Source organism: Mchenga conophoros, linkage group LG19 (assembly GCF_057382185.1).
Source record: "Mchenga conophoros isolate Kocher_MC1m ecotype Shallow Benthic linkage group LG19, M_conophoros_male_GT1.1, whole genome shotgun sequence".
Lineage (NCBI taxonomy): Eukaryota > Metazoa > Chordata > Actinopteri > Cichliformes > Cichlidae > Mchenga > Mchenga conophoros.
Window position 1 is genome coordinate 3,848,172 of NC_140544.1, and position 27,659 is coordinate 3,875,830.

The window sequence follows — 27,659 nt, forward strand, 5'->3', positions numbered from 1 at the left end:
ACCTCTGTGTCTCCCAGCACAGTCTTAAGTTTGTGAAATGGCACATCTACTGCAACACTAGATTTGCCATTCCACAAAAAGAGCTGGAAAGGGCCACAGGGGCCATGAACACTATTGAGCCATATTACAAGGCAAGTCAGATCAGTAAATGATTTCAATTTTAAACTTGGATTTTTGGTGTCATTTTAAATCCAGCCCTAAATGCGTTGATGATTTTGGTTTCCTATGATTTTCCCGTTGTTCTCAACAAATTACATTGTATATCTGTAAGAATTACTTACTGATAGTAAGAATGAGTAATTAAGATCCATGTGATCACTGATTTAAGTGTTTCTTTAATTTGTTCAAGCACTGAAATAAATAGCAATAAAAGATTTTTGGATTCTGTAACATGAAAACTAACAGTTTTATTTTTTTAAACCAAGTTAAACTTCTGAAATTCCCAGAGACACAAGTACAAATATCTAATACCTAATTTCTGAGAAAGGCTTAATACCTGTAAGAAAATTATCAGGTTTAACAGTCTTTGCTTTCTGTATCAAACTTTCGCTTAGTTAAAAAGTGTACATAACCTAGAGCTCTACTTCTGCTTGCAGTCATCTACAGATTCTTCACAATAAAACATGTACAATGGTTTAAGCATGTTATAAACAAAATACTTAATTGAATGCTTTATAAGTCAACCCTTTACAGAGACAAGACACTTAACATTTCAATTCCAGTTAAAGCTGGAATGCCAATTTTGGAGTGTACAGAAGTTTGATCTGTATGAAAGAGGCACAAAGAAGATGATGCCATAGAGTCTTGAGAGAAACAGCCCTTATGTTTAAGACTAATGGCAGTATCATGATATAAAAAAAAAAAACAATGCATACTGTTCTCCTTTGTTTCTGTGTGGGACAGGTTAAAATAACCGGTGTTCAACTTTGCCTTGCTTATCAGTAAACAAGTATCTTGCAGAGCCTGGTAGGAGCCCTCTCCTAAACTATTATTTATTGTCTGGGCAGAACTCAGGCCGATAAACTATAACCTTCTAAAATCAACTTGCAGTAATTGCTGGCCACCATTTTTTCTGCGGGGGAGAAAAACAAAGAAAACGACAAAACAAAGCAAAGCAAAGCAAAACAAAACCAAGCTTAAAAAAAGGAATTGTCATCAATAATTATCGATTATGGAAAAGATTGCCATGGGTGTATGTGTGGACCTGAGAGCTTTGCTTCACTCCCTCAACCTCTCTATCATATGCTCTGCAAACAGTCTTCTGACTGCAGCGATGCATGTCCTACAGAAGGTTAGCTGGTTAGACACAGCAGCTAATTTTACCACGGGCAACAACAGCAACACATGTAAGCAGGATCACACCTTTTATTTGGCTTTGACCACATGTTCAACCACCTTACAGAACTGCAGGGACATAGTCAACAAACACTCTGTCTGTGTCCCCCAAACACACATATACTTTGTTCTCTTAGTCTTAGTCCTTAGTTAGATCTTTGCATGTTTGCAGTCATTACTTTTGTAAATAAATTCTCATTAATACATATCCTGGTGTAATTAATGTTGTATAGGAGGATGTTGACAACGGCTGGTAGACACAATTCTCAAATCCCTCATCGTTACTGATTCAGATATAACTTTAAATGTAATTTTAAATTTAATTATTAACCAGTTTCAAATAACTCATTTAGTATATTTTGTGGGTCTGATATATTAATAACTTTTCTTGATTTGATTGTTTTACTCATTCAAGTCCCCAAATTAATGGTTAATCAATTGAGAAGAGGTTAGTTGTTTTATCAGTGTATGTTCATTTGAAGGTGGTGTCTCAAAAAAGTAAATTCTTTTTCAGGGACAAATTCTGAGGTACAGCGATAACGCTGGTTGCTACTAACCTCTACACTACAATAACAGTAGATAGTTATTTCAGTACAGTGGCACAAACCACCTTGCGCACAAAGGGCTTGTTCTGTAAACAGTTGGTAGTAGCGATAGTACCCATGTACCACAGTTGCTCTCTCCTGAATTCTGAAAGCTGAAAGATGTCCAACATATCCATCCTTACAGACTGAGCTGATCACAAGCGACTGGTCCCTCATCGAATATGTGAGTACGGAAATGCCTTTCCGAAGTGACTGAATGGCAAGATTGAGTATTTAAACCCAGGAAGAGTGGTTGATGTAAAAACATCAAGTTAAGGTAATTTTCTTTACTTGCTGGTGTGAATATTAATAAGCTGGATAAATGCAAACTTGTCCTAATTTTATGGAGTATTTATTTAGTATGGGATCAAGAGAACAGCAGCATTTTTAACTAACAAATATCCAGATGTTTTGGCTGGATGACATTCTGCTGTTTCAGCTAAATAAGTTATTGCCAGATGACCCAGAGCGACCTGCACTGATGAAGATGATAAGGATCTTCATGGATCTGAGGAAGTGCTTCAAAAAGTAGAAGGAAACAATTATGCTAGTGCACAAAGGTAGCTTTTTGATTCCTTTGGCTTGACTTTCTACTAGGAAGAACTGAAATGGGAAGTGGAGGTGGCTAGGAGAGGAGATACGAGGATTGAGGTTGAACTGGGTGCCTGAGTTAAGCAAACTGGTGACAAAACTGCTTTAATGACTGTGGGGGGTCCATTGAGAGAAATTTTGAATGAGAAGTAAAACACACTGGTACTTCAAAAAGGTCGTCGTATGAACAGGATCTCTGACACATTGTCAACAAAATCTTGTCCTACACAATATCTTTCGCACCTGATTCAAAGTATGCTCCACACGTCTTATCCTCTGCTAGTAATTTAGTTAACAAACAGAGATAGGAAATGGAATCTTGACACAGGGACTGGCTTGTCTTTTGTCCAAAAGATGGTATAAGCCTTTAATCCTCAGTCTTAAAAAAGTTTCTACATAGAAGTATTTTTGGATAAATTGGTATTTGCTAAGTATTAACATACAGCATATTACCAGGAATGCATCAGCTCCAGTCTCTCAACTGTATAGAAAGAAGACATGAAACCTGCTGATTAAAGCTTTATTCAAATTCCAAAATTTTAAATATTAAATATTTTCATATGTTTACTAGTAAGCAAGGCAGAGGTGGACAGTCAAGACCATAAACAGGGAGATGAAAACTAGTTTGTGTGTTATTTTCTATGAATGTTTCAAAAAGATTCAGAAGGTTAACTAAATGTTGAGCTAAAGATGGAGCATTTCCTGAAAAGCTTAGGTGAAAACATGGCCTTGATGTTGTCCCTTACAAAATCAAAAGAGCATGTATTTGGGTCCTAGATTGTGCTGAGACACTAACATTTATACTGTTTACAGAAGGCAAAACATAGCATTCAAGTGAACTTCCTGTCAAACGAAACCAGACACATCACCTTTTATCTCATCTCATAGGAAAAGAAAGAAAACCACAGCAATGCAAATGTATCAAAGTAATCATATATTCCCATTTGGATTAGACATTTGTGGCTCCACTGTTAAAAAAAAATACTGACACATTAAAACATTTATCTTGTTGTTTTTGGTATGTCACTGGCAGTGTGTTTTTAGCAACTGAGGATTTTCATTCCAAAATGCTACATATCCATTTTTGGAAAACATGGGGAATGTAAAAACGTCTCAAATCATAGTAAATTACTTTTCACTGAGCAGTCACTTTATCTGTAAATGACTTAATGACAGTACCTTGGATATCTCTTTTTGGAATGAAACCCGAACTCGTGACTTTTCATTGCTACAAAGGAAAATTAGGAATTATGTTTCAGTTGTGAAGATCAACTGTCCTTCTACTTTGTGTTTATCAGACAGAAGACAAACGTTACCTTAAATAATTTTACATGACGAGCAAAAGAAACGACTTTTGTCAAGGTTGAAGAAAAATGCTGTTTCCTTTTTTTAAAATCAAGTTTAGAACTTTTTTTTATAATGAATAATGTATATACATTTTTAAAGAATTGTAAGGATTTAATCTACACAACATCCAGAGTGAATACTCTTTACTTTAATCTGACGATATGAGTGTAAACACTTGGTAAGTTTTGATGGTGAATGAGCTCTGTGTTTTGTTTTGGATTTGTTGTGAAGGAAGCCATGGCTTATTTCCACATCTGCAAAATCTTGTGCAAGCTGCAGGAAACTCGTGAATATGTGACAAGCCCTAAATAGCAAGTTTCATGTTTGTACAGTATAAATTAAATATTAGTTTATGATCGCCTTCTGACACACTTTCTGATGTGTCATTTTCAGTGATTTACTATGATTTATGGTGAAAAAAATGTAGTGGTTCCTAACAATTCACATTCATCTTTTTATTTTCTAAGTATAACTCATATACGCTACTGTGCAAATTTCCTGAGCCACCCCTCATTTCTTTATATATTGCTTCCAAGGACCCAAACTTGATTGTAATTGGTCTTTTGTATTTCTCCAGGATTTCTGAAGGCCTTTTTCTTTGGACAATGGCTGCTTGTTCACTCATTTTCAGTCCAGTCCAGATCATTTTCAGGAGAATATTCTTTTGTTTGATGAGCCATTTAACAATGACCCACGAATCACAGAAAAGGCATAGACCGTAACACATGAACCGGTGTTGTATCTTCACATTAAAGACAACTTAGTACAGAACCAATTTTACACTTTATCCTTAGCACTTTGTTGTCATTTTCCCTACGTCATTAGTTTGTTCTATGAAAATGGCAAAGATCGCACAGGCTTGCAGGCATAAAACAGTACTTGTGCACCAACGAGGCGATTCGGAAAGAAAAATTCACAGAAAACTTGGCAAATCTTGGCATACAGTGTTCAGTGTTCCCTTAACCCTCCTGCCATCCTTTAAAAAACTCACACCCATCACCCTATGGACCATTCTCAGCCAGGCCATAAAAAGACCATATATCCATATTTTATTCCACTTTAAATTAGCCAACCTTGTAAAACTACTTCTCCCTGAAATATTCATGTAAAGTTTTAATTATATTTTCGTTGTTTTAACCCTTCAAATCCCAGTGTTATTACATGAGCGCCCTGTGTTATAAGCCCCAAAAACCAAAAAACGAAACTAAATATTTCCACAAAAAACCAGTTGAAGTAATATGTGATTGTCATTATAAGTAGGCCTTTAGATGGACCAAAGATTGGCACCAACATACATTTTGACCTGCCATTATTTTTTTTGCATTTTTTTTGCAATTTAAAAATTAAAACTTCAAGGCCCTGAGTCTTCATTGACATCCAAGAAAAGAAGAAAAAATAAAATCATATGATGATAATTTGGGGTTGAAAAATAGCGTTTGTAATGGAAGTCAATGGGCAGAAAATGGTCCCCAGGGTGATGGGTGTGGGGATTTCTGCTGCTCAGCCATTTTAGGCTGATTTAAGGAATTCACACTGGAATATTAACATTGACAGGTAAAAACTATCCTGTGGCAAGTTTGGTTATATTCCACTGAACACAGTGGAAATGGCAGCCATTTAACACATAGCAGTGGCACAAAAAGGTCCCAAGAAGGCAGGAAGGTTAAGAAATCGGAGGAAACAGGACATGTGGAGTACAAAAGAAGAAGTGGCAGACCTCAAAACTATCTACAGCAGATCATCAGTATATGAAATCATGTCATTAAGAAATAGGAAAAGATCAGTCAGTCAGATGATGGTTTTTGGGATCTTACCAAAATTTATGAAAATATGGTTGCATCAGATTTTGATGCACTATTATACTTGCCAGTGGCGTCATCATCCAGGACGACAATGATCCTAAACACATAGTCAGTATAGTAAAGCATACTTTGGTAGAAAAAGCCCCACCTGCCATGAATTGGCCTAGCCACAACCCAGACCTCAACATTACTGAAGCAGTGTGCGCACAGGTGTTTTCACCTTACATTCTGTTCCCATTCAACAGAATTCTGTTCTATAAATCACTGCACGGATCTGCCATTTCCCAAGCAAAACATAAAGAATTGAGAGATGTCTCAAGATTTCTGCCCAGTACTGTAATTTGTAGCTCTTCATGGAGAAATGACATTTTTGTTTCATAGCAACAAATTAAGGATGGAACGATTATGTTGTTTTAAATTTATTTTACTACATTTAATAAGGATAAAGATTACAAAGGGAAAAAAATTGCATGAAATAATGATCCAGTAATTACAACAGTGGATCATATGTGTCTCCACTGTATATTTCGTAATTATACTATCTTGCATGACGTTAACTTTTTTAAAGTCAAAATTAAGAAGTCATTTGAAAAATTCGCACCTCTTAATCAAAAATCAATATTGCCTTAACATAGGATTTTTGTTTTGGTATTCTGGGATAGGGTGAGTTTATCAAGGTGCTTATTCATCTACGAGATTTAAAAGGAGCAAATGTTGCATTTGTAAATTGCGAGAATAATTCTTTGAAATCAGGAAACAAAAGACTTGTAATTACATAAAAATAATTACAAGATCCTTACATATAACAATAATCTCAAATATATTTGAAAGTTCTGTGCCTTGTAAAGGTAATAAATAGTTTGAGCTTCACAACCCTATTGAAAAAAAAACTATGGGATAAATAACACAAGGACCTTCTAATTAAATACAAAATTGTTAACTCCTAATTATGCAGTGACTCTAGCATTACAGATGTAATTCTAAGAGCCTTATCTTGCAAATACGAAACAACTACTTGTTAATTAGATTAATTAGAATAAGATTCGTTATGATTTATGGAAGTAAAGTAAGGATCTAATTTTTTGTAAGTTTTCATTTTGTGCTTTTTTCATTTTGTGATAGTCATTGTTTCTCATGTTGTTTGGAAAATAAGTCTTCTTACTTCCTCATAGTTCACTCACCCTCTCACTGAGGGTCTCCAGCTCTTCCTCCTTTTCCTTGTAACGCTTCATCCCCTGTCCAACTTCACCACAGGGGCTGTTGGTTAGGTGCATGGGGTAGTCTAGGCCGCTGAGCTGGGCGTGATGATGCCATCGCAGGTCATCACTCTCATGGGTGATATAGCGCTCGTTTATCCGAGACTCAAGGTTTCTTAGATCCAGCCACATCTGGTAGTCCTGGCGGAGAAAATGAACACACCCATAGCCTAAATAATTTAATAACACCATTATCTTGTCTTTTCTCTTTTACAAAAAACACAAATAGCAAACACTTTTGAAATCAGATAATGGGTGGCTGGTTGTATTTTCTCGTTGTCTGCGTTTGTCTGAAAACTTTGTGGTGAAAGTCTGAAAACCACAAACTTTGGTTGTGGTGACAAATACATAATATATAGATAATTGTGTTCCATTTACTTCTGATTAGTGTCATTCAAAATACTATCATTTATAAGTGTACAAAGCAAGTGTACTTTCAGTTGGGACAGTGGTTAGCACTTTTGCCTTGCAGCAAGGTTTTGGGTTCACATCCACCATCTAACCAGGGACTTCCTTTATAGAGCTTCCATGTTCTCCTAATGGTTGCCCAGGTTTGCTCCAGGTACTTCAGTTTCCTCAAACAGGCCATAGGCAGTTAGTAAGGTTAACTGTTTGTTCCAAAATGCCTGTATTTGGATTTGCATGTGAAAAGTTGTCTGTTTCTCTGTGTTAGCCCTGCAACAGCCTGGCGACCTGTTCAGGGTCCTGTGATCCTGTGATAGTTGAAAGAGAATGAAGGGATGGATATATTGTTATCTAGTGACCTCCTAAATCCCCTACTGAATTCCTTACAGAGTATTCAAATCTCTTTGCATGCCACCAGATATGTTAATACTGCAAAATTGTTTTATTAGGTCCATCATGGTTAATGGTCCAACTCATGATGTTGGACACATCCTGGACCTTGTTTTTGCTCCTGTCCTATCCTTAAACTCGCTCTTCATGTCTGTTCTACAACCAGTTTGTCTTCACAGAGGTAGATGCAAATTATCTTTAATTAGATTTGGGCAGCTAGATTTTCAACTCTGAATTGATTTAATAATCTGTGTACATTAGCCCTTGATAATGTAAAAATCCAAATTAGCTCATGCTGTAATTTCCTCCCCTTGGATGAGTGGTTATATTCATCATCACAGAACAGACTGCAGAAAAGCTGAACCAAATACAACCTTCTATGTGCACTCGCAGCACATAAAGGACCTACTAACCACATTCACTCAACTTGTAAAATATGCATAACATCCTACTTGTTTGGCTTGACTAACAATAATAAGTGCAATGCAAGCTTCCTCTTTAGCACTATCAACAGACTTTTTACGCCTGCTCTGTGCAGTTTTCCTACAACATCATCTGATGATTGTGGAAATTTCTTAATTGTTTTCCTGGCAAAAATCAGTGGAATCAGATCAAAGTTCAAGCCTGGAACCTGTCACTCTGTTTTAAAATAGTTTTTATCATACTTCTCCAATCTTCTCCAATCATCAGATCAGGATCTCCTAACTGTTCCACACTCTAAACCAGAGGTGACCACGCTTCTGAGGTTGTAGCACCTAAACTTTCGAACAGTTTAGGCACTACAACTTCACGCCTAAACTGGTCCATAACTACATGAACAGATTTTCTGGCTCAGTGGGGGAAGCAAAACTGGCTGTAAACACAAAAATTGTTTGTTTGTTTTTTTTACCTACACTATATTTTCTGATTATCATCAACATAAGATATAAATCTAACAGATAGCAAATAAAATGCAGCATTAGCATTATTGTGGAATTGTGCCTCTGGTTTTTATCCCATACCAAAGTGAAATGCATTGTGATTCAACAACTAGATGTTTAATTCTTATTCACTACATATCATTCAAAGAATGTGAGATTACATGTTCTCAACTCATTCAGTTAATTCAGTTTGGAACTTCATGTGTGTCAGAAGTCTAGTCGGGTTGCTATACCAGAATGAAATCCTTTTCACAATACAGCATTTCCTGATTACTGCAGAAGCTGTGACCTTAATGTGGCCCCACTTACTTTGCCTGCAGACAATAAAGTTTAGTTAAACAAGATGGATTAAGGTTGCTGATGTTAAGTAAACAAAAAGAAAAAAATTCCCAAAACTCCAAAATGTTTTTACATGCTACACATATGGGGTTAATGAAAGCTCTAAATCTTAACTGAAACAGTAATCATATAAAGTGAACCCTTTATATGATTTGGATGATGCTATATTAATCTGAAATGTATTATTGACTGATTCTTGATTGTTATGTTACAGATTTGTATTGAACTTGAAAAATGCTCCCAAATTGATTTTAATGGAGTTATTCAAATGACTGATTTCCTACCTGCAACCAGGGGTGGCTTAGTGTCTTGTCAACACTATATCTCTTTCTCATCTTCACTTGCAGCAAGTTGTTGATCAGGTCAATCGCTGCATGGAGGAATACAAGAATGTAAGAAAGAAAGAACATAGGGAACACAGGGGGAGAATGGAAGTGCAGAGTATTAGTAGGAGGAGAATTTGGGGTTGAGGCCCACCCATGGTCATGGGCCAGTCAGGGCTAATGAGCAAAGCTAACATGATGTTAACCTCTCTTTAGGGGTCAGTGGTCTGAACAGCTCTGGGACCCCAAGGCCCCTCAGGTCTACAGAGGCCTCCATCACTTGGTATTATGCACATGAATGGACTACCATATGAACCCACCCCCCCTACAAACCTAAGATCCTCATTCCACAAACTGATGGACTCTCCTAGTTCTTCAAGTTTCTTTACCACATACATTCACCTCTCCTTAACTCCTCAGCAGCACTGGCTCTCTCCTGTTTCCCAGACCTGTCTCATGACCTCATAATTTGGATAATCCAAACCAAAGGCCAAAGAATAACAATGTTAGTTTACAGTCATTCTAAACAGTTATTGAACTGCAGTGTTTAGTCTCACAAGAAACCTGATTTAAAGACATACAACTGTGAATAAATAATGAGAAATAGTTTATTGTTATTACTTGACCAGATCGACATCCCAGGGACACCTTTTATACCCTATCCATACCCTATTTTGAAATGTAGTTGTTTCCTTACTTTTAAGCCAAATCCACCTAAAGTATAGATTTCAGAAAATTCTGTCATGTAGATATAGAATATTTGATTCCTGTGTTGACAAGGGGTTCAGAGAAGAGTGGAGAGGGCAGTGGGGAAGAGAAGGGCATGGATGTGTGAATTTCTTGGTGACATTTGGAAAAACATCTATAAAGTTCTCAGTCATCCAGGTTATGGTTATATCTAAGGAGGTTGGAAAGAAAGCAACTGGACTTTTTTCCACAAAACTTAAAGAAGTCAGAAGGGCCCCAAAACAAACAAAGCAAAACAAAAACAAATCCTATTAAAGAGATCAAAAGTTTTGAAACTAAGATTAACCAGAATTATATAAAGAGAAAGGTATGGAAAAGAAAAGGAACTTCTCATGCCGTCAAGCAGATCATCTGTCAAACATGGTGGAGCCAATGCTATGTCATGGTCATGTATAACTGCCATTGGAACTAGGTCATTAGTATTTGTTAATCCTGATAAAAGTAGCAGAATGACTTCTGAAGTGTTAAGGCCGATACTCTGCTGACAGACCTGGTAGAGCATTTCAAAAGAGCAACAACATTTGTTGATATCTATGGACTCTAGACTTCAATCAGTCACTGACTGCAAAGGCTTTTCATCACAGTATTAAAAACAATTCTCATGTTTAAAGCTATCTTAGATTGTCATTTTGAGCCCTATAAAATAGCTAAAATGAAAATAACTATAATCCCTGAAATAATATCTGCAACATTTTGTTAAATGCCTTAAATTAAATATTTAAAAGCTGCACTCTATGGTGATGTGCAGAGAATAACAAAATCTGTGTCAAATATTTATGGTCCTAAATAAACCTAAATATGAAGTAGTGCAATCCCAGTGAAAGAGAGGATATGAACTGTATATAACTGTAAATGATAAATTATACAACATATATCTCTCATGTAGTGTGATATGCATATGTAGGAATTAAACATTTTTTTAAAACAAATGAATGAATTGTAAAATGCAAACAATTTAAATAATTGTCAATAATTAAATCAACTTTAATTAATATTTTCCCTATTGTTGCCTCTCCAAGGAATCCTTTATCGCTTTTATTTGGATCAAAGGAAGTGAACTAGGTTCACAATAGATTATGCCTTCTAACTGGGTAGATACATATACCTGAAGTTTACCAGACTTTGTGCTATATTGTAATTCTCAAGTGTTCCCTTAACTTTTTTGAGCAGTGTACAAAATATCCTTGCACTAATGTGTGAACACAGTGCTCTGTCTTTGGTCTTTCTTTTCCGTTTATCACAAATAGACCTGCTACTAGAGAGCTCGGTCTTTTCTCTTTGCAATTTACGATTTAGAAATGAGGATTGCATCATCATTAAAAGCTGCAGATATTAAAAAAGTTATTAGTGTATACTTCTGTTAATTTTGGCTGCTTCTTTATATCAATTATATTTTATAAATGTACTAGTATAATATCATCTGAAGCCCCAGCATGCTTTAAAAACAACTTGTATTATTTGGGATGTGCAAGAAGGTTGGCTAATGCAATCTTATTGAGTCTCAGGTAATGGCAGTTAAAGAGTAGCACCTTCATCAATGAATGGGTAACAAGTGTCCCCTTCATTAAGGTGCAGAATTGTAGTCAGAGTTTCATGACTGCACCACCAGCTACAAAAAAGAAGCATACAAAGTTTTTGCCCCATAAAGGGCTCAATGGCAATACCTTAGAGGGTACCACTAAGGTAATGCTGGTATATAATGGCACAGTGATGTGCCATTATACCTTTAAAGGTAAAACAAAATACTTTTTTCCTGGGGGAGGAAGACTACCTCTGCATGACCATAAATGTGGTAGACTTTCAAAACTTTATTTCATCTCCATTTAAAAACTTGAATTGTGTATGCTTGTAGGCAAAAGGGTCTTATTTAAAACTGATCTTTGCAAACGCACATTTCTTGGCGCACTTAGAGTTTATTCCCTGACATTTAATCCTCCTGTGGCCAACAGAAATGGCTTGTATTTATTTTGAAGCACAGCTCAAGTCATTCTGGCAGCATGAGGAGGTGGAGGGAAGGTTAAGAGCACTTCGGGGATCCGGTTTAGGAGTGAGTGAGTCAGGCGATTTTAAATCTGTCTCATAGTCAACAGGACAATTCCAGCCAACACACACGGCAGACACATTTAGAGACAATGACGGCAACAACATGAGTCATACAGCAGCAGAGAATGGCTTGAACTGATTTCAAGGAAATGTTGGAGTTATTATACTGCAACATAAAACATAATTACCTCTGCTTGTATGCTGTCATACATGGTGTCATACAGAAAGATGAAACAAGCAATTCATCTTTGATCACACATTCAACATTTCAGTCAGTCTCGCAGACATGAATCTGCCTGTTTAATATATTCTAATTTAAAAATCCAGACATAGAAATAAACAGGTATTGGTCTCTAAATTTTGAAGCTTTGGTATTAATGCTTTGGCTGCTGTTTTGTTAGTTTTAGTGTCAGAAGCAGTGTTGGGAAGGTTACTTTTAAAAGGTATTCCATTACAGAATACAGAATACATGCCCTAAAATGTATTCTGTAACGTATTCCGTTACGTTACTCAATGAGAGTAACATATTCTGAATACTTTGGATTACTTAACATACTATCTTACATTTTACAACTATGTGAATGTACTATTGCTGTGATTTATTACTATTACTGAAGGTCCGCGGCTCCGAACCGTAGTAAAGGGACCTCTGACTAATATGGGTTCCGTGTCGGGCTCGTAGCCGAAAAATAGCTTTACTTTGTTGTCTGGGTCAACTCTGCTTGCGAGAGACAGAGAGAGGTGTTGAAAGGCTGCTCCAACGGAACTTATTGTTTCGGAGGAAAACACGAACAAAGCGTACAGTCGAGTCTTAATAGCTTACTTACAACTGGGCTGCAGTGGTTATTATTATATTTACATGCTTCTAGCTCCCGTTTTTGCTCAATGACAACTCGTACCTTTCGACTCTCCTTTTTCTCCCACCTCGCGCTCACAGACACATAACGAGTATGGCAGTCCATTCTCCCTGCAGCACGGACTACACTGCCTATGATGCTACATTCTGCATTCTGCCTATTAGCTTAGCACAACAACAACAACAAAAAGGCGCTCTCTCACCCAGGAAACACGCAGAGCGAAAGCGTCACCCTGTAACCATGGCAACCGCAACGCTGCCGCCTGGAACTACAGAACGTAGCTGTCAAACAAAACCGAAACAGTCCTGACCCACCACAATATGAAACAGGAAAGTACCGCAGTGTAATCCATTTATTTCAACAAAGTAACTGTATTCTGAATACCACCTTTTTAAACGGTAACTGTAACGGAATACAGTTACTCATATTTTGTATTTTAAATACGTAACGGCGGTACATGTATTCCGTTACTCCCCAACACTGGTCAAAAGTGACTATGGTCGTGTCCAAATTCATGGGCTGCATCCTCCTGAGGCCGCATTTGTAGACCGATTACGTCACAGCGACGCGCCGAAGGCTGTCCAAATTCGTAGACTCCTCCGAATGCAGCCGACAAATGCGTCCTCCTTTTCCCCAAATTTGAAGGATGGGTCGGGTGTGTCCTTCGTGGCCCACCATATCCCAGAATTCATAGCGCGGCCCAGCCAAACTCCAGTTTCCAACAATGGCGGCCGCTACTAAGTTTTAAAATTACTCATACTAATCTTTCTGGGTCACAAAATAAACTTTTAACATTTTTTTAGGCGAGAAAGTAGCTGTGTAAACATCAAATATCTGCTCGGTTTATCAAGATATCGCATATTTGCAAAAGTGCTTCGACGTTTTCGGAGACGTCTGCTACCCACCAGCTCGATAGCTAACCGGGAGCTCGAGGGTCACTGATGCGGCCGAGAACGGCACAACTCCCGGCACATCATTTTCAGATCACCGCGGACTTTCGCTACTCGGGTTAAGTCACTTAGAAAACCTAAAAATGTTATTGTTGGGCTTTTTTCAGTGTTTTGTTTGTTCGTGAGTAAATCGGTTTGGCTGAGATTAAAGTTATTAGATTAGATAAAATAAAACTTTATTAATCCCCCGGGTGGGTCCCTCCTTGGTTTTTACACAGCTGACTAAACGTCAAATAGAAAACTGATTAAACAGAAGTATGAGACGGTCGAGAATTTACGCCAGTGTCCTGTTATATTTTAGATAGCAAGGAGCAGACAGCTGAGTTTATTAAACTCCACCGAGACAGCGGTGACACTAATCAGAAGGCTAGACCATCCAATTTCCCCAGCCGTTTACTTCCGGCCTACCCGACCTTCTGACGACCCGGCCCACGTAGACCGCGAAGGCTGGGTCCTCAGCCCATGAATTTGGACACGACCTATATTTGGATAAGATTCCAGAGTGCCATGTCATAAGCTAAGGCTAGCAAGCTCTGTTAGCAACTAGTGTCCATAACATACAAGCTAATGACAGGCTAATAAAATACCAAAACTAGAGCACTGATTTCTTTGACAGTCTGAACCTTGCAACTATTTTTCTCAGATAATTCCAGTAAAAATGCTTTAGAAGAAACTGACACCAGCAATGTTCAGCTCATCTTTGAAACCAGGGAAGCTATCCTCTGCTGGCTGAAAGAATAGGCTTCTTTATTAGTGATGCATGCATTAACCTAGCTTGTTGCGCCCCTCTGCAGCCCCTAATCTCTTTGAAGTGGTAGTGAAGGAGTGTTCAGCTGTTGCTAATTGACCACACCTAGTCAGGTGTGGATAAAGGCATATATGAGGCAGGCTTTCATGGAGGCACAGTAGTCTCTGTTTTAGTATTACCAGCTATTTTAGCTAATGTGTTACATAAATAATAAAAGGTGCTATATATAATAATAAAACCTCTTCTCATTTAAATTCTGGTATTAGTCTCCATATTTGTCATGGCTGCGGCAACAGACATGTGGAATGATAGAAGAATGAGGACCCAAATGCAGACACGGATGCAGGAGAATGTTTTGAACGGACAGCGAGGCTTCGGCTGAACAATACTGCAAACTGGTGGAACAGAGAAAACTAACAACACCTAAACTTGGGAAAACTAAGCACAACATGTAACCTGAGGGTGGAGCAGAACCGGGGGATGAGGAACTGGGAAACAGGGAAAGCTGACAGAGATAACGCTGAGGCAACATAGGGAAGACACGCAGAGGTAACACAGGTGGACCAGTAACAAGCAGAAGAAAACACAGGGCTTGAGCCAGGCCGTAAAACATAAATGGGGGCTCGTCCAGGATAGTTTGGACATTTTTGTGGAGAGATATATATGACAATTATGTCACAAATAGATGTTACTCATCATGTCAGATCTTTTTTGAATGAAGTAGGTTTTCTGTGGGTTAGCTTTAGGTCTTGTAGACTTCTGGTTGAGAGGCTCAGCAACATGCCACACCTTCTTGGGAGATTTTTTTCCAGGGGTGAGGGGGGTACATGAAGGCTGCATTCTGGATCTGATCATTAATATCTTCATCTTCATTGAAAGGGAACGTCCCACTGAGACTGCAAAAACATAAATACTTTTAGTTTTTTGCACATTTATCACTAATCTTTTCATAATAATAGAAATTCATTAAAGTATAGATAGTATCCTATAGATGTTACATTGTGTTTACAGTAACACAACTAAAAAAGGAGAAGGATGAGATAAAGGAAAAACTCAGAAATAGACAAGCAGAAAGAAGAATACAATTTTAAACCAAAATCTACTCAGACTATTATGTTTATCAGTAAAGGTATCATCCTACCTGACATAGATGATGACTCCAACTGACCACATGTCCAGAGAGCGGTTGTAGCCTTTATTTCTCAGAACTTCAGGAGCAAGATATGCTGGTGTTCCGACCACTGAACGCCTGAATGACTTCTCACCAATGATTCGAGCAAACCCAAAATCACACAGCTTCACCTGCAGCAGGAGCAATATAAATTACTAAAGCTGTTAGTAGTGGAGGTAAAAGTAAAACAATGTAAAAGCTGGCTGGTCATTTCACAGCATTATATCTATGGTCTTAACCTACACAACTGTCAGACTGGTAATACTAGACTATAGCAGTGATATGTAGTAAAAACATGGGGTTTGTCACAAAAAATGTCTAAAACAGTCAATTTTTCTGTGTAGTGTGACACATTTGACATTCATTTGTCTTTATAATGTGAGGCTTATCAGTGTCTTGGACAGGAATTTATTACTCTTTAACCACCTGATCTAACATAGTAACCATCTAGCCAGAAAGAAATATCATGTAGCCAGAACCTGGTGTTAGTATTTAAATGGACATGTGGATTGATTCTAAGTGTAACGAAGCTACTAAAAGTTAAAAAAAAACTGTTGGCTGTTAGCTTGCTGGATGATTCACTCACACTCAGGAGGAAGATGGAAATTATTATGGATATGTTGGCTCTTTTCAAGGTTGTGATGAATCATTTCTCTTTTGCAGACCTAAACATGCAATCTCACATCGTTGTCTAAATGTATTTCGAGTTGTTTCATGGGCTGTCTCTCCATCCTGATACATCCTGATACTCAAATACTGAGACTTAGTTTTGGAGTCTTAATGTAGGAAAAATCAATAACTATTTATCGAGCAATAACCACACAAGGTGGTTTCAGTGGATATCAAAATTGTCTCTCTGTAAGGTTGTAGAACCACATGGATTTATCAGGTTATGTCAGGGGTCACCAACCTTTTTGAAAGTGAGAGCTACTTCTTGGGTACCGATTAATGTGAAGGGCTACCAGTTTGACACACACTTCTCAAATAACAAATTTCCTCAGTTTAACTTAATTATGTGTTATCATTAATAATTAATGATATTCATCTATGTACGGACACTAATTATGTTAATTATTTTTCACCATAATTATAAAGAATGCAATTAGGAAACAAGGTAGGAAACATAAATATCAATATGCAACGCTTTATTTCTATATATCTCTGCAAGTATTTACATTTTGAAGTGATCACTTCTACAACATTTTCACTTACCACTAACAAATTTTAACAAATCATGCACTGTTACATACATTATTTTTGTATGCATGTAACATACAAAAAATCAACTTTCAAATTTTACAGAACTTTTCACCAAATTGGCAGCATTTTAAAGCAAATTGTCACATGTTACACTTAACAAACACATTTGTTTTTCAATAATTAAATTCAACTTTGACATGACACTGTAATGTTGCCACTGAGAACATCTAATATGGCTTTCTTTGTCTGTTAGTGGGAAACCTGGCATTGCATGCTCTTCACCAGTGTGTTGTAATCTGGGGTATAACTTGACACTGCAACTCTGAGTGAGTCTTGCAGATGTGCATCGGAGAGGCGTGTTCTGTGTTTGTTCTTGATGAAGTTCATGTCAGAAAAGGCTGATTCACAAAGATAGGTTGAACCAAACAGGCTGGCAACCTTCATAGCTGCTGTGCACACACCACTGTACTTTTCTGTGTCAACAAGGCACCAAAAGTTTGGTGCACCCAGATAGGCTTTGAGGTGGACGTCATTTTGCAATGTTACAATTTCGATTTCCACCTGTCCAGCATCCAAGCTGAACATTGAACTTAGTTGCTCAGCAATGCATGTTGTGTCCACATTCATGAAAGGATTGGAAACAAATGAGACACATGGCTCAAGCTGATCAAGGTCACAAAACCTGTTCTCAAACTCTTGACCAAGTCGGTTTATGACTTGAGTGTACTTTTCTGCAACTTTGTCAAAAGTCTCAGATGCAGAAGCATTGTCTTTCAGCACCATCTGCACAGAGGGAAAGTGCAGCACCTTTTTTCTCTGTAAATGCACAGAGAAAATGTTCATCTGGGCTTTAAATCCATTTAAAGCACTAATCATGTCAGCAACAGTCTTACCTTTGCCTTGCAGCTCACAGTTCAAATGGTTCAGTTTCCCAGTAATGTCTGTTAAAAACGCAAGGTCAAGTGTCCACTCAGTGTCCTCCAGCAGAGATGTGTCTTCCCCTTTGGATTGCATGAACTCCTTGATTTCACCCAAAAGTGACAAAATACGAAGCAAAATCCGTCCCCTGCTGAGCCATCGGATTTCCGTATGTAGTAGCAGGTCACCATATTCAGCTGACAGCTCCTCCAATAGCACCTTGAATGTTCTGTGCTGTTTAGCTCTGGAGCGGATGCTGTTTATGATCTTCACGACGGGAGTCATGACGTGCTCGAAGCCGATCACCTTTGCGCATAACGCCTGCTGGTGAATGATGCAGTGGTAATGCATGAAGTTTGGGAACTCTGTGTCACCTTTACAGTGAGCGATGAATCCCGTATGTCGGCCGATCATAGCAGGAGCCCCGTCGGTAGTCACTGATACCAGCTTTTCCAACGGTACCTTTTTCTTCGCGAAAAACTCCTTCACCGCGTTATAGATGTCAACTCCCTTCGTTGTTGTCTTTAGCGGCAGTAGTGTCAGAAGTTCTTCTTTTGTGGAGAAACCATCAAATACCATCCGGATAAAGACCACCAGCTGTGCTGTACTGCTGCTGTCGACGGACTCGTCACACTGGATGCTAAACCAACTGCACTTTGCCAGATCCTGATCCAACTGATCGGCCAAGTTCCCAGACATAGCCGACACTCTTCTAACAATTGTAGTTGCCCCCAGCTGGACATCAGAGAGAGTGGAGATTACATCGTTTCCATATTTCTCGTCTTTAAGCACAGTTTTTGCAATTATCATCATTGCTTCTTTGAAATACTCCCCGTCTAAAAATGCCTTCTTTTTCTTAATCATGAAATGTGTAGCTCTAAATGAGGCTTCGGTTGCTTTTTGAGAGTTTTTCACCGGTCTCGTGAAAAAAGACTGCTGTTTGCTCAAACCTGCCTTTAATTCGCGGGCCTTTTCCGCTCGCAGTGTGCTGCCCTTTGGATAGTTAGCATGGTAGCTTGTGTGACACGTTCGGAAATGTCTCTCCACGTTGTGCCGCTTTGCCGTTGCCACAGTTGCCCCGCAAATGAGACACACGCATGAATCTTTCACAGAGGTAAAAAAGAACTCTTCCTCCCATTCACTGTGAAAATTATATGTTTTCTTCCTTTTTTCCGCCATGTTTTCCTCATCTCCTCACCTTTGCCTTTGCTGGTCTTCACGGCAACTGTTTCCGTGGAGACCAGCTAGCACTAAATATTAGATCATGATCTAATATTTAATAATAAACATTTTTTTTATATATTATCTCTAACAAATTAACGCCAATGCAATTGTGATTAAAAAAAAATAGCAAGAAAAAATAAAAATAGATGCAGCTTACTGGTAAGTTGTTATGGTGAGCTATTTTTAGAACAGGCCCGCGGGCGACTCATGTGGTCCTTGCGGGCGACCTGGTGCCCGCGGGCACCGTGTTGGTGACCCCTGGGTTATGTGATATAGTGACATTGTTGCATCTCATCAATCAGCATCTGGGCAGAGCATTTTCAAACTTTAGTGTTCTTCCAGAATTCAGGAAATTCAGTTTTTCACCCTAACCTATTCCCACACCTGTGGTCATAACTAAAAATGGTAGGCTGATGAAACTGGCACATTATATGAATGAATAGTTATACTAAATGTTTACATATGCATTGCTTGGTTTTGGTTTCTAAAAATTACATTTGATGCCTGGAAATTTGAGATGCTCTAGTCACCTGAAACCATCTCAAGTGATGCAAATTATTTTTAGGCATACATCAGATGCATCAACTAAGTCATACTTGTGTTTTTAATTTATTTCTATATTAAATATAACACATAAAAACTTAACTTATAACTTTTAGCATAGTAGAGCTCAGTAGTCACAGAGCCACAGTGATCTAGCAGATCTTCTAGTAGTAGTTTACCTCATTTTTAGAGCTTTTCAAACTATAAATAATGTGATTTTACCGTGTTTTATGACCTTATAGTACTTCCCACCAAAAAAGAAATATCATATGTTCATAGTTTTCAGTCACATTATTGACTGAATTGACTATTATTCTCTAGCTGACAAAAATTTACTCCATTATGACAGACAAAACTGGACAAAAATGTTTTGGGAGGTCTTGGATCATCTATCCGTGGAGGAAAAACAATAATATACAGAGAAACTATGAATTTTACAGACTTGTGATCCATACCCCCCCCCCAAGCGACTTTATTTCAAAGTACAGACAATTACATGTATTTTTAAATATTCTTTGTGCATTTTTCTGGATAGGTAAATTATGCCGCCATGTGGAACAAGAAATTGTTCAGCGTTCAAATAAAGGTAAGCGCTACATAGACACGTAAATCTTTCATTTTGACATTTGCTGACTTGCACTTTTATAGTGTAGAACCAGAGAAGTTACTATAGTATTCATTTGTCACATAAATGTTGTGTCATAACAATAAAGCTGAGTGAGTATTTTTCCATTGTCAGGCTAGGAATGTGTTTTCTCTCTATATAATTCAAAATATCAAACTTGAGTTCAAACTTTTTGACCTACTTAATATTCCTTTCTTAACATATGCTAAATATATTGTTAGCTTTCTAGCTACCTGTAGCACAAACTAACTGTGTACATTAGTTATATAGACTAAACAGAACTGTAACTGACAGTTTTATTCAGCTATGCCAACAACATCTCTCTTTCTCCCAGTCGTATTAAACTAGTTTACATACTTTCTCTTTACTAACACAGACATAAATCTGATGCCAATTACCTCAACTGATTCTGAGAAAGATAAAAAAGAGGATTTTGATAAAAGTCATATTATTCTTTAAAATTATTGATTTCACTTGTTTATGGCAACCGGCTGACACGCGAACGTTAACACATCTCTTCCAACCAGAGCCAGATATTTGCATTTTGTTTGTTTCATGATATTTCAGAGGAACAGGCTGTGCAGATGATACACACTAAGTATCATGTGAGGAATTATGAGCCAAACAGCTAAATGATGCATCACTAGAGTTAACAGTTAGTCTGTCTGACACTAACAGCTATTTCTAAAGACCGAACACTGAAGGAAGCTGCTAATAGTTACACTGACAGCTAATGGAGTGTCTATGTCCAACTTTTATTGCTTGCATCCACAAATACTAATACGTGTGCGTGTTTTGTATTTTCTGTTTCTATCACTGCATAACTTCACTCTTTCTGCAGCTCGGAACTCAACACACATCATTTTTTTTACTACTGTTGTTTGCCAGTGTTGTCAAGACATGCAAATTTTTCTGTAGATAATTCAGATAAAATTAGAAATTAGAAGAATTCTGACACAACTTTTAAACAGCTATACTAAAAGTTACAAGATATTAATAACTGAGAATTTGAAACCTTTAACAGATTATTTGCATAAGCCTGAATAAAGGTAGTCAATATTATCTAAACGGTGCAGGACCTGGGTGGAAACACAACATCTATTTAACAGTCTCACAAATATCATCTTCAGCCTTAGCAAAAACATCTACTTGACAGAGCAGTTCTATTACTATTACATATTGTCATGAATAATATGCAGAACCAAGGCTGAATCATGATAGAGCACCTGCAGCAACACGCCAGCAGCTGAATTGAGAAAAACAGTGAGTGCTGATGAGGATATTGGGTTTAATGTTTAAAACATTAAGATAGTAATACTCCATTTCAGTCCACCATACAATGCCTGAAAGATACGCTTTGTGCCTTGCTTTCCCAACTGGCTTCAGCAAGTTCAGGTTCAGAACATGCTTGCTCTGTTGATCTGATTGTTTGAGGTTTACCTAGGATAACTGACAAATAACCCATCCAATCAACTGACTTCTTTTGGAAGCGCTTGCATTTTTCCACCGAAAACTTCGTCACAAACACTTTAATCAACTGGCTCCTTTCGATGTAGAGGAGTAGCGAGTCTACTCTAACCCCATCGCTGATTGCGAAGCTCTTTAAGGGAGAGGCAGCTTGTATCCATGATCTTGTTGTTCTGGTCATTACCCAGAGTTCGTGTGCATAGTTGAGGGTGAGAACGTAGATCAACGGGTAAATCCAGAGCTTATACTCTCAGCTCTCCCTTCACCACGATGCACTGGTACAACACCCACATCACCGCAGCCACAGCCCCAATCTGTCTGCTGATCTCCCATTTCCCTCACTCGTGAACAAGACCCCGAGATACTTAAACTTAGGGTGGATATACATCTCCATTTGAAAAACAGGTACTGTCCAAGCACATAAACATACTACCTGGGGGAAAGAGTCTGCAGAAGCCAGCAGGACGTTTTCAGGTTTCAGATCACAGTGGACAATGTTCTTGAAGTGGAGATGACGCAACGCCACCAAGATCTGACAGTGAGACAGAAAAACACAGATTGCATTTGCTATAATAATGTTGGACCTCTTGTCAAACACTCAATGCTAATGGCACCGGTCAGGCAGTAAATCTATGCAAGGGGAACACTAAAATACTATGATCAGGCCGTAATTCAATTCAATTCAGTTTTAATTTCAATTTTAGTCCCCAGTCAAAAGTACAAACATAACTGACAAAAGCACAATGCAACATAACACAAATGAGACTCACTTACTGTCTGAACTTTACAACCTCCCTTTGAGATGCTCTGCCAGGCCTTTACTGAATCCATCTTTAGTTACTGCTGGTTTGCGAGTCTCTGCCTTCAGTTATGTTCTATTCATTTTCTTACCCATTGTTCATGTGCACAGTGAAGTGTCTGATCAGTGTTGCATCATTTGGCTGAATGTGAGCAGAGATTATAGACCTATACAATCAGAATTTTTCCAGTAATTCCTATCAGCAGTAACATGATTATTAAACACTCTAAGCTCAGGAGGTAGAGCAGGTCACCTACTGATCGGAAGGTTGGTGGTCCGATCCTTGGCTCCTCCAATCTGCATATCAAGTATCCTTGTGCAAGATACTAACCTAAAGTTGCTCTCCGATGCATCTATCGGAGTATGAATGTGTGTAAATGTACTGAGAAAGCACTAAGTTCAGAGAAAGTGCTGGTGAGAATGGGTGTGATTGGGTCAATCAATCAATCAATCAATCAAGGCTTTATTCGCCACGTGCAGTGAAATAGGATTCCCCCCCCCCCGACCTTACACACACAACACAGACATCACATGGGGATACAGGTCGGAGATCGTTAGCATTACATAAATGTCCACAGCACAACATTATGGAACATGTGACAAGCCACAGGGTTGGGTGGGGGGTGAGGAGTAATCCACAGCAAACACAGTAGCCATCCTGCCCAGCGCTACCATTCCAGCGCGGGCTCAGACCCACCGTGTTCCCAGGAGGGAACAAGCATCGAAGGCGTTGTACAGAGTGCTTTGAGTACTCCAGGAGAGTAGAAAGGCGCTATATAAGAATCAATCCATTTACCATTTGTCCTGGATGTTGTCACTGGATTTTTCTTAACAAAGGCTAAATTTATGGACCCAAACCTTTGTGACTTTGTTTTTGCAGTTAGGGTCAGACAGGGTGATGTTATAATTGAGGCAAAGTATCACCTGTGTCACCAGGAACTTTGTGATCCTCTCAGGAAGTCGGCCTTTCTCACTGGACAGGATCATCTCCAACATGTCTCCATGAAGCTTCTCCATGACCACAAACACTCGCTCTGGTGTCTCAAACATACAGTCCAGGTTGACCACCCCTGGATGATGCAGGCTCTGAAAGGACAAGAGAGATCAGTTTAGACAGTTTAAGAACAGTTTACAATCTCCTGGGTGGGAGATTCAGTTAAAGATTTTTAAAATTGGATTTCTTCAGGTGAACCTACCATATTTGGTAATAAAAATGCTTTAATCCTAAGTATTTACTATGAATTGCATACTTTTTAGCATTTATGTTATTTGTATGCAGTGATGGTTTAATTAAACTGGAATACAGATTAAGATGAATTGTGAATAGAGTTATGTCCACATCTAAATTTAACAACACAAGCACCTTCTTCTTCATTTTAACCCTTGCATGCTTTTTGGGACAAATTGGACCTGTTTTGTTTTTTGACACCAGAAGAACTAGGTGTACTTCTTTTATTCTGAAATTTGATGGTTTAAAGTTCAAATATGATATTAATGAAACATTTTATACAGTTTTAAAGGTGGTAAAAATATTTGTACACTGAGGCTGTTTCAGTTTGACTGAACGAAAATCAACGAGTTTGAGGATTCTTGAAACTCTGAAAACTGTACATGCCATGTCTTTGTAACATTTTTAAGGGACAGTGATAACAGACTTCAAGAGTTACCCTGACACTGTCACAAGAACTGTCTGTGTTCTCACTGCATGTGTCTAGGTTCCAATGACAGGCACCTAAAGGTCTTTGAAGTGTTATGGGTGAGTCTCAAAACAGTGAAATAGTAAAACAGCACAGGACTGATCACATATGATGCACATGAGGAACAGAAGTCAGACGTCAGAGACTGCCATGACACAAACACAATATGTAACAAAATAATCTAACACGTTACAGTCTTTTATCCTAATCTGAGATTAAAACAGAGATCTAATGAGGGGTTTTACATATAAGTAAATATTAGTATAAAATAAATTCATCTGAGCTGTGAATTTAAGAGTGGGAAAGTTATAACATCAAGATTTTCTGTTCAAAAAACGCTTCACCTAATCTTCCAAGATGAACGATGAAGATAGCTCTGAGGCAGCAAAGGAAACATTTATGTCAAAGGCCCTCATGACTCTTTGCATGCAAAAATGACACCATCTTCCCTGCGTGGGAGCTTTAGCAGCAGTGGCAATGGCAGCACAGCAATCTGAGCCTGGCCCTGATCAACACGTCACACAAGAAGCCAACACAAGGAGACAGAAGGGAAAGAGATGCAACTTCTGCTCTGCAATAGATGACTGCGAAACAGGGACAGCGTGCTTCAAACGTGGGAAATACATGTCGAAGTCCCTAATCCCACAGATGCAAGGTTTCCCACCATTGCTTTGAATGCACTGACTGGTTTGCAATAAGCCACTGATATGGAATATTAACAATCACGATGGCACTTGTGAGTATTTTTAATGGCCTCGGAGGATGGATAGCGCTGTTTTTGCTATTTTCACTTTCAATAAACTAATATTTAAATTATTATGGCTTTTATGTTGTCATTTTTGGGAAACAGAGAGCATAATATCGTGTTATCATAGATGTATTTGATCAAGAACAAGTGTGCCTGCTTCTCTCCCTGGGAGGTACGGTGGCAAATATATTACTTCTTTACTTGTACTTCCTGTCCTGGCTCACATTATAATTTATATTTAGCAAACCAAAGCAAAAACATGATGCTCATAAGATGAAGAAGAGAGAGCAGGATGGGTATAGCGCAAGGATGTTGAACTTAAGCAGTGCTGGCATGACTTGGCTAAGTGAAAGGCATGAAACACGCAGTTCTGAGAGTGTTTATATAAAGGAATGCCACGGCTTATATTTTGAAAAAAACACTGTCATACTGTAATATGTGTGGGTGGTTTATGTAGACGCTGCAGTTGTATAAATGAGCGTGCTTGTTTGGTTCAACGATCCCATCCAACCAATCTGTGAAGAGCTCTGGTTGTTCCAAGCTCATAGACATTACTTTATGTCACTTCAGCGAGGATAAATCTGTTTTGGGTGAACATGATATGACTTTATACAATAAGCTTAAGTAAATGTGCCAGTGTACACTGTCCACAACTCTCTCTCTAATATGAAGAACGTAAAATTGTATCCACTGTACTTTGCCTCTTATAGAAACGATATTAATGATTAAAGATTCAAAGATCCGAAAGCATCCTCACCCATTTCCCTAACGGCTACAACAATCATTCAAATAAAATGCCAAAAAAGCTGATATGGACCCCAAAGGTAGCAGGAAGCCATTTCCCAAACAGCTCCAGTCTGCTGAGCAGCCAAGCAGAACAGATATCAGCTGAGGTGAACTCAAGTGTGTTTTATGTGCAGGTGTGTGTAGCAGCAGCGGCGGCAGAGCAGGAATATTTTCAGATGTCACACCCCTACAGTGTTGCCACGGTTCACAACAGGAACTTTTACTCCCTGCCAACAGTATCCTGAGCAGCATGGATGTGTGTGTGTGTGTGTTTACCTGCAGGATGGCCACCTCATTGCGCAGCTGACTCTCCTGTTTGGTGGGGAAGCGGAGTTTGTCGATGATTTTGATGGCAACGTCTCGGCCGGACTTCCTGTGCTTACCTGCGTGGAATAAAACCCCAATCTGAGTCACAAACACACTCAGCTGTTCCAGAATGTAATCAAAGCAACAAGTTGAAGAACCTGAATGTGAGAATTGGTTTTCATGGGTTTAAACACTGTAAATGTAATATTCTTCAATATTCTCGATTTCTGGAGCGTTGGTTAGGTAAACTTTGACATCTGAAGAATGTTTCCAAAGATTATCTTACCTTGTGTCCTCCAGGATCCCCTTTTAATGGGAGCTTTTCTTTACCAACATAATCATTATTAACATATGTGTTTAAGCACCACTGTGAATACAGAAAGTTCTACATCCTTATGGTCTTACTTTTAGTATCCTCAAAATCTAACCACATATCTGTGATATGGGTATGGTGTTGGCAAACACAACGACAGCCAAGCCTCAGCTAAGGAGTTTTGAGCTTGTGTGCTTGTGTGTGTGCGTATAATTTTTCTGTGATACTGGATTGGAAGAAGAGAGCAGAATTAAATAACTGTAGTAAGTGAAGCTGGTGCCCTGAGATAAAGCTGCAGTGATTTCTACTACAGAATCGTGTCTTTTTGTTGCATGTGGACCTGGCGGTCACAATTACTCCCTGATCTTATCCCATGCTTAAAGATATTTCTCAGGATTATTGAACTTTTTAAACATCGGGCACCACAGATGAAATTTCCAATTTTTTTGCAGTTTTATGTCGACAAACAAAATCACTGAACTTTTTCCCTGCACTGTGTTTCACAGAGGTTACATTTCATCTTAATGAATCGGGCTCTTTGTGGCACGTTTTACAAAACCTTTTTCTGAAACAACAAAAACGAATTGTGATTAAGTTTCATGTTGCCCAACTGATTTTTTGTCTCTCTTTCTAAGTTAAAACCAAGTAATATTTCCTGTGTTTTTAGCTGTGCAGAGTCTCATAGGTGAAGAATGCGTTCCACAGGAGAATAAAGTCACAGAATTTTAAAAAATACATTTACATGTATTGGAAATAGAAGATTAATTTTTTTGTGCTGAAAAAGAAAACATTATGCATTTGGTGCAATGACAGCGTGTCTCAAATTCAGGTTTTACCTCCATACACAATGCCAAACTGTCCTGAGCCAAGAACCTCGTCTGGGAAGATTTGATACACTGAGTTGATGTCCTGGAAAACACAAAACACAGTCTGAGTAGCAATTCATAAATCATCAGATGGGGTCCAAGAAAAGGGTCAAATGAAAGTGAAATAAATGACTGAGACCAGTGTAGCGAAGCCTAAACCCCCTGCCAAAGGATAATGGATGCAGGGAGAGGCTGAAGTTCAGGGTGTCTAAATCTATGAGCCCATGGAGATAAAAGAGCTGGTTGCAGGGGCATGCCACCCTGAGGATGGAACTGAAGTTTAATGTTTTGTCCTCAGTCTTTTTACAAATGGACGCATTAGGAAATGCTTGTTGGGCGATGGCAGATGTTTTGAAACC

The 27,659-nt window shown here is 38.4% G+C and overlaps 1 protein-coding gene across 1 annotated transcript in view; it reads right to left on the reverse strand.

The window, feature by feature from the left end:
* Positions 1-6,280: 6,280 nt before the first annotated feature.
* The window catches only part of prkd1 (protein kinase D1), a 70,133-nt gene continuing 48,754 nt past the window's right edge, over positions 6,281-27,659 (reverse strand). Inside the window, exons 14-21 of the mRNA XM_085257047.1 lie at positions 27,271-27,343; positions 26,092-26,198; positions 23,509-23,670; positions 22,219-22,317; positions 15,779-15,939; positions 15,427-15,533; positions 9,254-9,339; positions 6,281-7,056 (exon numbers count right to left, since the gene is read on the reverse strand). Of these exons, the coding sequence (XP_085113173.1) occupies positions 6,826-7,056; positions 9,254-9,339; positions 15,427-15,533; positions 15,779-15,939; positions 22,219-22,317; positions 23,509-23,670; positions 26,092-26,198; positions 27,271-27,343 (1,026 nt within the window). The 3' untranslated portion in view covers positions 6,281-6,825. The remainder of the gene's footprint in view (positions 7,057-9,253; positions 9,340-15,426; positions 15,534-15,778; positions 15,940-22,218; positions 22,318-23,508; positions 23,671-26,091; positions 26,199-27,270; positions 27,344-27,659) is intronic.